This window comes from Phocoena phocoena, chromosome 16 (genome assembly GCF_963924675.1).
Source record: "Phocoena phocoena chromosome 16, mPhoPho1.1, whole genome shotgun sequence".
Lineage (NCBI taxonomy): Eukaryota > Metazoa > Chordata > Mammalia > Artiodactyla > Phocoenidae > Phocoena > Phocoena phocoena.
In genome coordinates, this window is record NC_089234.1 from 75,857,073 (window position 1) to 75,870,426 (window position 13,354).

At 42.3% G+C, this 13,354-nt stretch overlaps 1 protein-coding gene across 1 annotated transcript in view; it reads right to left on the reverse strand.

Moving 5' to 3' along the window:
- Positions 1 to 13,354, reverse strand: part of RYR2 (ryanodine receptor 2) — a 515,056-nt gene that overhangs the window by 45,818 nt on the left and 455,884 nt on the right. The window contains exons 89-91 of the mRNA XM_065893933.1: positions 6,657 to 6,761; positions 4,113 to 4,194; positions 308 to 1,605 (exon numbers count right to left, since the gene is read on the reverse strand). Coding sequence (XP_065750005.1) covers positions 308 to 1,605; positions 4,113 to 4,194; positions 6,657 to 6,761 — 1,485 coding nt within the window. The remainder of the gene's footprint in view (positions 1 to 307; positions 1,606 to 4,112; positions 4,195 to 6,656; positions 6,762 to 13,354) is intronic.

Sequence of the window (13,354 nt, forward strand, 5' to 3'; positions counted from 1 at the left end):
CTATGATACCCAGTGGTGTCAGACACCCGGCCAATCCTCGTTAAATATTTGTGGATGGAATGATTATCATTCAATTGCCTAGTGTCAGGAGGGTGAATACTTCAGCTCGTACTTTCATAGTTTAACTTCACAATTTATAAGGAACCTTCACAAAAGGCTAGCTCCACCTGAATAAAAAGCCATTCCTCTTTGGCAAGGCAAGTCACGTACCGAAAACCACCCTGGCCCTAGCAAGACGGCTGATGTCAGGTTCACTTAGCGTGCCCACCTGAAGTCCAGAGAGCCACTGTGACTGGAGGTAAGTTACCTGGAACTTTTCTTGCACCTCGGGGATAGGGACGGGGTTGCTCATGAGGTCGCTCAGGCCAGCATTGGGATTATGAGGAATCAGTTTGTACTGCCCGCCTTCTCGCTTCAGGTCCAGGCCAAAGATGTCGGAAAGCAGGTCACTCTCCTCTGTCAGTTCCTTTAAGTCCGTCAGATCTTCGCTGGGCAGGGCGCCTTCCATGGCTTTCCTCTCTCCGTCCTCCCCGTCTCCTCGAACCTCATCCTGCGTGGGGTCCGGCATGTTGGCCAAGAGCTCCGCCACCTTGATCTTCTTTGCACCTTCCACCAGGCTTCCTCCCAGGAGGAGGCTGCCGACGATGCGGGAGAAGCCTCTGAAAACGCTCGCTACGAAGTGCAGGAGGCTCATAAAAAACCCCCAGTAGGACGTAAAGAAGGCCGTGACCATGTCCTTCACCGTCATCTTCTTCACCTTCTTCATCTGCTTCTTCAGGCTCTTTAAGCTGAGCATCCGCATAAGGGTCAAGATATTATACCTGAGGGCAAACAGGGCCGACGTGACCGTCACGATGGAAAAGAAACCCGTCCTCGGCCCCTGCTCCTCTGGCTTCTCCTTCCCGCTCTCCTCTTTATTTGCTGACCTCTCGTTCAAGTCCGACTCTGAGATCTGAGCTGCGAGCTGCATCTCAAATATGGTGTCCTCACAGAAGTTCACGAAGAGCTCCATCTTCTCTTTTTCTCCCCCTTCGTTGACCACATCAAATATAAATTGCCTTTTGGACTCCTTGACCTGGGGCTTCTCCCACTGGGTTCGGCTGGACTCACTGATTTCAAAGTAAACCCTCTCGATGCGCTTGGCACTGCCCATGATCTCGATGCGGCCCAGAAACGGCTGGAAGTAATTCAGGACGCTCTCGGCCAATTCCAGGAAGGTCTGCAGCCGGGTGTCGTTGGGCATGTGTTCAGAAAGGTTTGTCAGAAGCACTGCCACGTTGAAGCCGATGTCCTTGGCAGGCTCGTGGAACCGCTTGACAAATCCCTCGTAGTCCAGAGTTTCGTTTTCATCCGTCTCTGTGCAGGACAGCAGAAATTCAGTCTCGGACTGGGTGTAGTGCTTATGGCTCTCCATCGCTTTGTGGAAGTCCCTCTTGGAAATGACTCCCTTACCGTCTGGGTCATACTCTTTAAAGGTATCAGAAGACGTCAAGTCCTTGAGTTTTAAGAACATGTCAAAAAATTTGAGAATCATCTCCACGTTGTTGGAAGATTCCACGAGCATATCAACCATCTGTTTGCCGATGGTGCCATTAACGACATTGCCTAGGGGTAAAGAACTGCATTGGCTCAAAATGAACATTCCCGATAAAACCAGTGTCTAAGCCGGGTAGAAGCTAGCGTACGTTACTGTGAATTAATTGGAAACTGGTCCAGTTGTATAAGTTGTCGCTAATTTGTGCAGGTAAATATTAAATATCTTAAAATGTCTAAAAAAAACCTCAGTATCTACAGATATATAATAATATATAATTATAATATATATAATATAAATCTTATATGACATCTGAATCAAAGATAGCTCCTTGTTTATCTTCCAACATACAAAGGAAAAGATGAGTAATTACTTGTAAACTCTAGTTTCAAACAGTGATTACATGAACACAAGCAAAAGCATATTTACAAAGAAATTAACGCACATAAAACAATATGTGATGAAAAGCTGACATTTTTTCCCTCTAATTGTGTTTTAGGATTAAAAAAAAAAAGCAACGTGTTTTAGGATTAAAAAAAAATGGGGCAAACATTTATATTATCCTAAAGCCAGAAACTGAAATACAGTCTCATATTAATAATAAAAATGAGTGTTTGCACAGACCTTTTGGGTTGAAATGTCACTGCTCATAAACGTTACCTGATTTCACGTTCATATATCTACGAGGCAGGTACTTTTTATTAATTCTGATTTTACTATTGAGAAAACTGAGGTTTGGCAAGGTTAAATTAATGTGCTGGCCGTGACATGATTATTGAGGGCTAAGGCCTGGATTTGAAACAGATCTTCTGAGAGCAAATTAGATGCTCTTTCTGATTTAAAATGTAGAAGATCTCCCTGCATTTCTTCATGGTCTAGAATGTTTATAATTAGAAAATGGCAGACTGTGGATAAGCTTGAGGAAATGAGATGTTATCCTAAGGTATAATCATCGAATGCTTTTATTCCATGAACACAGCTTGACATGTAACACGAAGACATGCATCAGGAAAAAGATGCATGGTGAGGGGTCTGTTGAGTGCATCTGTGAAGCATTAAACACCAGCGTTAAGAGCATAGGCTCAGGAACCATGCTATTGGGATTTGAATCCAGGTCCCACCATCTGTTAGCTGAGCTCCCTGGGCAGACTTCTTAGCCTCTCTGCACTCAGTTTCCTCATTTGCAAAACAGTGATAATATTACTATGCAATTCTAAACCTGATATTAGGATGAAAATTACTTAAACCAGCAGCTGGCATATTAAACGAGGTTAATTTTAAGTTGTCATTCCTGCAGTTCCTGTTGCAGTTATTACGGTTGTGGTGTTATTATTATTTAGACTAAAACTTGAATTGAGGTCATGGGAAAAGGATCCTGTGCTCAAAGGGTATAACGTGGCTGCCAACTAAGGGCTTCAAGCAGATGCCGCATCGTTGAAGTCCTCACGCAGGTGTGCCTACTGCCTTAATTAGTCAAAGTATAGCTGTGCAGTGCAAGGCGGACTAAGAAACAGAGAGAGGAATTAGGAAGGATTTAAGAAAAAAAGGACAGGGAACATAATAGCAAACATTTTTTATTTGCTTTGGTCGTATTCACATGATTTCACTGAATGCTCGCATCAGCCTACCATGAGCCCCATCTCACACAGGAGGAAAGTGAAAAATGGAGACGTAACTTGTGTCAGGGTCACGCTGCCTGCGTGGCAAAGTGGGATGGGGCATTGGTGGCAGATCTCAGAACCCCAGCTCTTACCTACTACGTTTACTGTCTGAGACAGAAAAGAAATACAGTAGCAAAGGAAAGTAGGTTGAAAAGAGAAAAGCGAGAGAATGAAAACCCGAGAGAGGCATGTGGTGGGAAGACTAGGCCGCCACTAGACTTGGTGGGCTGGGGTGCTCTCCCGAGCCTTCTCCTCCGGCAGAATTTTTTTTTTTTTTTTTTTTGCGGTACGCGGGCCTCTCACTGTTGTGGCCTCTCCCGCTGCGGAGCACAGGCTCCGGACCCGCAGGCTCAGCGGCCATGGCTCACGGGCCCAGCCGCTCCGCGGCATGTGGGATCTTCCCGGACCGGGGCACGAACCCGCGTCCCCTGCATCGGCAGGCGGACTCTCAACCACTGCGCCACTAGGGAAGCCCCCTCCTGCAGAATTTTAAGAACCCATAGGAGTCACAAGGCAGTCAGCTGAAAGCAGCAATTTACACAGCTGGAGTGTATCCAAACGTCTGTAATCCCCACTGGTTACAAACAAACAAAATGATAAACGAATAAAACCTTCTTTAGGTATTCTGTCTGAAGAGCATACTCTCTGGGGTATCACTATGAAATGAAAAATTTCACTACGAATGAAGTACTAGTGATTTCATTCCATAGTTTTGTAAACTGAGATAGGCAAGATTTCTCTTTTCTAAAAAGCAAACTTGGAAAAAGAGTAATCAAGCCAGCAATAAATCTGAGGCATCTGTCCCATCTCAGCGTTGATATTTTATCCTTTGCAGCATGCTGACACCCAAAGCAAGCGTGTATGGAATCCTTAAAATAAAAGATTGAAGGGGACTTGAAGATATAACTCAAAACTACCTTCCAACATGGACAGCAACATGACCACCATGTCCTTCTGAAGATCCATCAATTCTTTCAGCAGCTCAATTTGACTGGAATCCTGAAAGAATGAACATACTGCGTTTGAGATAATATGGGGAACCTGTGCAGCAAGGACGTCATACTTATTCTCGCAAAAAGAGTATGGATCTACCGATAGCAGACACTTCACAGCAATACAGAGCTAAAGGGAGGCCAAGTATAAGCCTGCAGCTTATTAAAAAATACACACTTAAGAATTAAAGAGTATTTACTGTTGAGTCCAACTCATGTTTATTAAAGTATTTGTAAGGACAGGGAATAAATCTAACAAGAGTACAGAAGAACTAAAGCAGTGGTGGATCCCCTGGGGCCAGGGAGGCAAGACTCAGGTGCTTCTGCATGTTGGGTATCTTTCTTTTACTTAAGACTGGACTTGTCTTTTCTTCTTTCTAACTTACTACACCAAGATGCTATATATTTTGTAGAAATTAACATATTCTGGAAAACACAGGCATAACAGTGATAAGAGATAAACTTATCCCACATAAATCGAGGCAAAAATGGACACAAGTATTACCTGTATTCATAATGCACAAAATATCTTATCTACCAATTTTATCAAGCTCTCAGCTATTTCTCTCGTTAAAATTTTGTTTTGTTTTTCATTTTCCACCATGAAAAAAAATTATTTTACAAAGATATGTTGTGTCCAAACATCACTATGCTTAGATTCAGTGCCTGGAAATATGGAATGTACTTACATTTACATTATGACCTCACGAATCATCAGGTTTTCTTAAACTATACCCCTCTTTCTTTTTTTAAAAAAAATACAAGGTATCATATTACTCATATGAATTTTGCTACACAGGAAGCCAAATTTCAACACTGCTGGAAGGATGAGGCTTTTTCTTCCTAAATAGTTGTTACCTTGACTAGGTCTACAAACTGAACAACTGCTAGGTAGCACCATCAGATGTTCATAAAATGATGGCAGTATATCTGAATCGCAACTCTCCTGTGACTGTATAAATTTGGTTCATATTGATTTTCTTTACTTACTAAAATGTCATTAGCAATTAGTTGAAAGCATCGTGATATTTCCTTACTTGGTTGATTACCAATAACTAGATACTGACAAAGATTCTCCCCTTGACCAAACTAGCCAGCTCCTCTGGGCCCTCTTCCCAACTAGGCTTTAATCTTGGTCTATAAAGACTTGAACAAAACAGCACCATAGTTTCTTAACAGCTCAAGGCTGCATCCCTAGGATGACCCCAGTCCCCCTTAGAGTGCCTGCCTGAGAAAATTCAAGACTGCCAGAAACATTTTGTTTGTTTCAGCCAACACCTGACGATAGTAGAACCTGTCTCCCAGGCTCTGTGGGAGGGTAGAATCCTGACTTTAATATTCAGCTGGCCCAATCACATTTACACTGAACAACGCTTTGTAATTTTCCTCTTCCCTGACTCTACTGAACCCTGCTAATCCCCCTCCTTCTCTCTTTAAAACACTTATCACCTCTGTACAAGTCCAAGTTGAGTTCAGCTCACACTAGGTTCTTTTCCCTACAGTAACAGTTATCACTGACTAAATCGGTCCTTGCCACTTTAACCAGTGCCTGGCCTTATCTCTGACCAAGATATCTTCCTGCTTGTAGGCCAGAGGGCAGATGTGAGTATCCTCACTTTGCTGGAGGAAAGGAGACTCAAGGAAGAGAGATGGAGCACGTGAATGAGATCATGGGAGTTGGACTGGAGTCGTTTGACTTTGAATCTAGCATTCTCTCCTCTACCTGACACCTGGAAGATACATACCCACACCCCGACAGACATGTCAGCCTCAGGAGAGCCCATCAAAATTCACTGCATCACAGGGACATATTTACTCAAGATTTATATTGAGTTTTTGTTTGTGTAACTCTGAGCTCCAAATGCAATACACGAGTGAGAAAACAGCATTCTGATGTTTTCAAGATATGCTCCTGAATTAACATTAAAGCATGGTGGAAAATCTGTTTCTTCTTTATTTGCCTATCTGCGTGGCTATTTTTTTTTCTCTTTGACTTTCACAAAGTAAAATGTCCTGTTAATGGGTGAGAGTCATCTTTTGAGAACAGCTGCTTGTTTATGACCCTATAAGAAAACTGTCTCCCCTTAACGAGGGATTTGGAACAGATGACAAATCCTCTTCCAATTATCTGTAGGGAGGAGGAAAATTCCAGTGATAATCATCGAGAAGCAGGTCTACAAAGGACTGTAAAATGTACAGTGTTTGGAGACTATGTTTTATTTCTCCATTAGAGTCAATTCCTCAATACCTTTTGTTTTCAAAATTGAATAATGGCTTCCACCTATTCTCAGCTTTGCATAAAATTCTTTTATTTAAAAAAAAGGTTTTTTTTTTTTAATGTAGAGTAAAAGTTGTATAAAGAGGTCATCTAAGAAAGATAATAGTCAGACAAAGGAAAGCATGCTTAATTTGCCAGTGATCACAGTGTCCAGTGTGTCATGTAGGATGGTTGGACGACAGTGACTTTACCTGAGACAGCTTCATCTGCATGTGGGCAAACACATGAAGAAAACCCACCACCGCATCCCAGAGCCTGCTATGAGCCAAACTCTGCTGGTTGCCAGTGCAAGGACCCTGGGGCAGAAACAGACAAACAACAATCATTCTTGATAATTTAATTGCCAAAATAAACTTTACAATAATAGGGACAAAGTTGACTTAGTGCTGATATCTTATCACCAGCATGTTATCTGAAAAGACAGGAACCCAAAACAAAAGATATACAGTGATTGTAATGGTATAGCACTCTTAGGAGACAAACATATTCTGCCTTGAAATGTTTAAATCCCCAAAACAGTTTCTCAAGGATTTTCATGTTCTGTTTCTGTATGAATACTAAGACACTGGGGAAAAAATGGTGAATTATTTCATTTTTGTCTGACTTTGGTTTCTTCTATTTAGAGGAAATCTTAGCTAAGTTATTTTAGCTAAGTCAGATCATCAGAAGGGACTACCTGTGTGAAAAGAATTTGAGATTATGCTTTATATGAGAGGTACTTACTTCTTATTGTTAAATAGTAACCTGGATAAAGCATTCATAGAGAGGACAAAATATTCTCTTCAGTGCTTCATCGTACAACTGTATCCTGGTTACCGATCATACAACCATTGAGATTTTTAAAGATTAATACTTAGTCATTAACTTTATGAACCCAGAATCCAAGACAATTAGAACCTAACTTTGCTCTCTTAGCTTTCACTTCAGAAGTGATCTTTATGTGACACTAGAGTGAGAGTTGTAGCAGAGACTGTTTGGATGGAGTCAACTTCTATCCTTACTTCCCAAGGAGAAATTCTACAATCGCTAAGTTTTGAAGACACACCCACATCAACCAGGAAAAGAAAAAATAGGGATTATATTTCAAAAGAAAAAAACTCATTCACTCATTAGACAAATGGCTCAGTATAAGTTGAAGTTGGAGAGCACATTAAAATGTTTCAGGTTTTAGTCTGGAGACAAGTGACTGGAAGAGAGGACTGCACTGAAGATACTGAAAAGGTGTTGACATGAAACTCTGTCCTTTATCAAGCTACACTTGAGGTCCTACAGCTGAGGATAAAAGATGTAACCGAGTGGGACCCTATGAGGCCTTCCCAGAATAGACGCCTACCCATGTCCTCTGCCTTCCTTTTGACTGTAGAAAACCTTTAGTCAAAGAATACATTTAATCAAAGAAGTGAACAAATGCAGGAAGAAAGGAAAACAGTCAAGCAAGACAAAATAATACTTTAGCCATTAAACCAAGTCAAGGGCCTTTAGTTTCTTCTCAAGGTCTATAGATAATATTCTGAGCCATGTCCTTTGAGCTGTATGGCAGATACGGAAATGCCCACCAGGTGGAAGAAGTGAACTGCAGGCTGCCCACAAGCATGGAGACCCCAGACTGGTTGGAATCAGAAGGTCGATGATGCTGACTTCCAATTACCTCACCACCAACCAGTCAGAAGAATGTCCACGAGTTGATCACACACCCCACAAGCCCTCTCCCTCCCCCTGTCTTTATAAACCTTCCCCTGAAAGCCTTCAGGGAGTTCGGGCCTTTTAAGCACTAGGCTCCCTGGACTCCTTGCTTGGCGCCTGCAATAAACACTGCACTTCTCTTCACCACCACCGGGTGTCAGTAGATTGACTTTACTGCGGGAGGGTGGGCAGACCTAAGTTTAGCTCAGTAACAAAAAGACAGTAAGTGCCAAGTATCTCAGTATTCCAAAAGAAAGGTGCTAGATTCAGTACCTGCGAAAGGAAACTAAGTAGATCTTTCTACCTCAAAGATATAAAGGCGCTGAAGCCGAAAAGGGAAAGACTTTGGAAAGAGCTCTGCAGGTGCCAGGCCTCCCAGCCTCCACCCCTGCTGCCGCAGGAGAGGAGACGGCTGCTCACTTCCCTTTACACCATGGAGAGAGGAGGGGTCAAGAGAGCCATCAGGAGCGCTCGGCTCCTGCATCCCGAGCTTGCCTAGCATACAGTCCCATCGTAGGGACTGTGAAGATGGAAAGTGACAACAGATTTCTTAAGCTGGGTACTGGGGAGGGAGCTATCTTGTCCAGCAGGACTTTGAAATCTTGCCGACAAAACTGTCTGAAAGGGTAATGTGATTCCAAGGTGGACGGGGACCCCCAGATGCACAGGGTCTGTGGAATAATTTGAAGCTGGGTGGCGAAAGAGGTATTTCCAGGCATTGGAGGCAGTAAGAGGGCCAAGCCCCCTCATTAGAGAAAGGATACAACATGCCACCCCAGCGGGCAGGCTCCACAGTGCAGCCCTGACTTCCACGTGCCGGAGGGAGACCTCCCCTCCCTAATCCTTCCTCATGTGCACAATTCGAACGCCGAGGAAGCCTGAGACTGGCAGGAGGGCAAGGAGGAAAAGCAGACGACCCTGTGGAGAGACGGTGGAGAAACCCAGATCCTACTTCTTGCCCTCTACCCCAAGGCCTTTCCGGCACAAAATCAGGCCCAAGGGTGAGGGGGATTTTTAAATTGGATAAGAGTTAAGTGATGGTGCCACCACACAATGACTGCAGTGAGACAATCCTGGTGACAAAGTGACTGAAGGAGTTTTATTTATCTGTGAGTGACCAGCACACAAGATCCATTCAAAGAGGGATAAAGAAGCAGGCCACAGGGCTTCCCTGGTGGCGCAGTGGTTGAGAGTCTGCCTGCCGATGCAGGGGACACGGGTTCGTGCCCCGGTCCGGGAAGATCCCACATGCCGCGGAGTGGCTGGGCCCGTGAGCCATGGCCGCGGAGCCTGCGCGTCCGGAGCCTGTGCTCCGCCACAGGAGAGGCCACTACAGTGAGAGACCCGCGTACCGAAAGAAAAAAAAAAAAAAAAAAAGCAGCAGGTCACAGAGCAAGTCTGAAGAGACAGTGGAGAGGAGTCAGTTCTTTTAACTTAGAGGTTAATACATTGAGCCCATTCAACGCACCAGGCCAAACTGATTTTACAGTCTACGTTAGTCCTGTCTGGCTGTTAAAATAACTCTGGGTCAAAGCAACGGATCTTCAGGATTCCACTGTGGTCCAGCCTCGGCAATGTGCCTCGTGTGCTAACACTGGGGAGGGTGGAAAGTGCTGGAGGGCGTTAGGTGGACACTAGAAGGCCATTTCGAAGAAAATAAACTTGATTTTTCCTGAAGAAATATTTTCTTCACGTGGTGTTTAAGGTTTTAACCAAATGCTAAAATATTATATTAGAAACGACTAAGACCTTCTGAAACCCTAGGTGACCAAGAGTTGTTTTGCAAACCTTTCGCGACAGAGCTGCAAACCAGAGGCCCAAGTTCCTACTCTTCCTTGTAAACCTTAAACACACAGAAGGTATCTTCCAGGACTCGCTCAGCCTCAGACCATCGACTTCTGAGAACTGTTCACTACCTGAATGGAACATCTGTCTTGCCTGCCACCTCACAGGCCTATTTCTCCTGATCTATTCAGTGCCTGTAACATATAAAACCCTTGCTACTATTACACAGAGAATGGATGGACACCAAGGTCCTACTGTCTATCACAGGGACCTATATTCAATAACCTGTGATAAACCATAATGGAAAAGAATCTGGAAAAGAATGTGTATATACGTATAACTGAATCACTGTGTTGTACAGCAGAAATTAACACAACATTGTACGTCAATTATGCTTCCATAAAATAAATTAAAAAACAAACAGACACCCTGGCTAACTGCCAGAAGGCAGTTACTTTCAGGTTGACCTTCTCGTGGAACGACAAACACAGCTTTCTCTCTTCTCACGACTCATCCTGTGGTCTTAACTCCAGGCACTTGGACAATATAATGTCCTTCTTCTCAGGCAGTTCTCCTTCCCCCCTTATGAAAACTGGAGTTGAAATCTTACAGAAGATTATGTTTATTTTGATGGTTTTGGATTTCCCCCTCTTTGCATAATTTTCTACAGTTAGTGAAAATTGGAGTCCAAAAGCAACATGCAGTGCTGTCGACTGAAAGCCAGCCCAAAGTAAGTATGAAGCGAACGATGAGCTTTTATTCACAGTACCAACAATAATCCATAAACACAATGCTAAGGCAAATAGCTTCAAAGTATGTTTCACTAAAGGCAATGGGGTGCCCTGGGTTGGCTCCTGGAACAGAACAAGGACATTAAAGAAAAAACTGGTAAAGTCGGAATAAAGTCTGTAATTTAGGTTATAGAATGGGGCTGATGTTAATTTCTTAGTTTTGACAAATGTATCATGGTTACTTAAAATGCCCAAAGCTGGGAAAGCTGGGTGAATCATATATGGAAACTCTCTGTACTGTCTTTGCAATTTTTCTGTATATCTAAAATTATTCCAAAATAAATTTTTATTAAAATATATTTTTAGGGAATTCCCTGGTGGTCCAGTGGTTAGGACTCGGCACCTTCACTGCTGAGGGCCGGGGTTCAACCAAGATCCCACAAGCTGTGCAGTGTGGCCAAAAAAAAAAAAAAAAAGTATATATATATTATATATAATTGGAGAATTGATTAAATTATATAAAAATGTCAAATAAACAAGGAGTATTGAGAAGTTAAAACATGAAAAGGCCATAATAAGCCTTCCTTCTTTACCTATTATTCCTTGAATGTTCTGTGTTATATAAACAAGTTAGAATAAATGATTTTGCACATAGTGAAAGGTCAATGGATGCTTCTAGTTTCATATAAATTTAGGACTCTCACTTACTTTAGGAACCAAGAAATGTCTACTCTTGGCTGAAAGGATTTTACTTGTTATATAGAAGCCATTTTCCTGTTTCTATAAAATTCACTGGCTTGCTAATGTCATCAATCAATCTTATTACTTAATCAGGACAGTTCACAGCAAACTTTGTATTGCTCTCTTTCTAGACACCGATGAGTATATTAAGGTAATAATGGAAGCCAAGGAAGATAAGGAAAAAGGAACATGAGTGGATTGGACTGGATTTAAAACTTCGCTTGTATCTGAATTAAAGAAAAGTTTTTAGCATTATCAAGTGTGGCTTTTCCATTTTTAAATACTGAAATAAGGATCCTCTGCCCTGCCCATGGAGACAAGAGAAAAAGTGAGATCCTTCCAAGCTACGAAAACAGAGGAGAGAGTGAGCCTGGAGGAGGTGAGGAATGGCCATTCTGCCATCTTTCCCCTGCGCCACTCAGCCTTGGCGGCTTCACTTGGCCATGAATAGTTCACTCACACAGTCATTCTACAAACACCTGTAAGAATGCAAGGCTCTGGGGATACAATCTGTTAGTTTTACTTAACTCTTTCCCCCACAGATTATGTTTAGTCTAACAAAGCAAACTGTACGTTTCCTCGTCCTATTTTATCCTTGCACATGGAACTTCAATCACAGTGACTGAGTCAGAGTAATATTGACCATGGAGACAGAAGACAGAAAGGAAAGATGACTGACTAGTCTTCTAGAAAACGGCAATGTTTTGCTCTCTGAAAAAGGCAGAAATTTTATTTATCTATTTTTTACATCTTTACTGGAGTATAATTGCTTTATAATGGTGTATTATTTTCTGCTTTTTAACAAAGTGAATCAGTTACACATATACATATGTTCCCATATCTCTTCCCTCTTGCATCTTACTCCCTCCCACCCTCCCTATCCCACCCCTCTAGGTGGTCACACAGCACCGAGCTGATCTCCCTGTGCTATGTGGCTGCTTCCCACTAGCTATCTATTTTATGTTTGGTAGTGTATATATGTCCATGCCATTCGCTCACTTTGTCACAGCTTACCCGTCCCGCTCCTCATATCCTCAAGTCCATTCTCTAGTAGGTCTGCGTCTTTATTCCCATCTTGCCCCTAGGTTCTTCTGACCATATTTTTTAGATTCCATATATATGTGTTAGCATACAGTATTTGTCTTTCTCTATCTGACTTACTTCACTCTGTATGACAGACTCTCGGTCCATTCACCTCATTACAAATAGCTCAATTTCGTTTCTTTTTATGGCTGAGTAATATTCCATTGTATATATGTGCCACATCTTCTTTATCCATTCATCCGATGATGGACACTTAGGTTGTTTCCATCTCCTGGCTATTGTAAATAGAGCTGCAATGAACATTTTGGTACATGACTCTTTTTCAATTATGGTTTTCTCAGGGTATATGCCCAGTAGTGGGATTGCTGGGTCGTATGGTAAGTTTTTTAAGGAACCTCCATACTGTTCTCCATAGTGGCTGTACCAATTCACATTCCCACCAGCAGTGCAAGACGGTTCCCTTTTCTCCACACCCTCTCCAGGATTTATGTTTGTAGATTTTTTGATGATGGCCATTCTGACTGGTGTGAGATGATATCTCATTGTAGTTTTGATTTGCATTTCTCTAATGATTAATGATGTTGAGCATTCTTTCATGTGTTTGTTGGCAGTCTGTATATCTTCTTTGGAGAAATGTCTATTTAGGTCTTCTGCCCACTTTTGGATGGGGTTGTTTGTTTTTTGCTATTGAGCTGCATGAGATGCTTGTAAATTTTGGAGATTAAACCTTTGTCAGTTGCTTCATTTGCAAATATTTTCTCCCATTCTGAGGGTTGTCTTTTGGTCTTCTTTATGGTTTCCTTTGCTGTGCAAAAGCTCTGAAGTTTCATTAGGTCCCATTTGTTTATTTTTGTTTTTATTTCCATTTCTCTAGGAGGTGGGTCAAAAAGGATCTTGCTGTGATT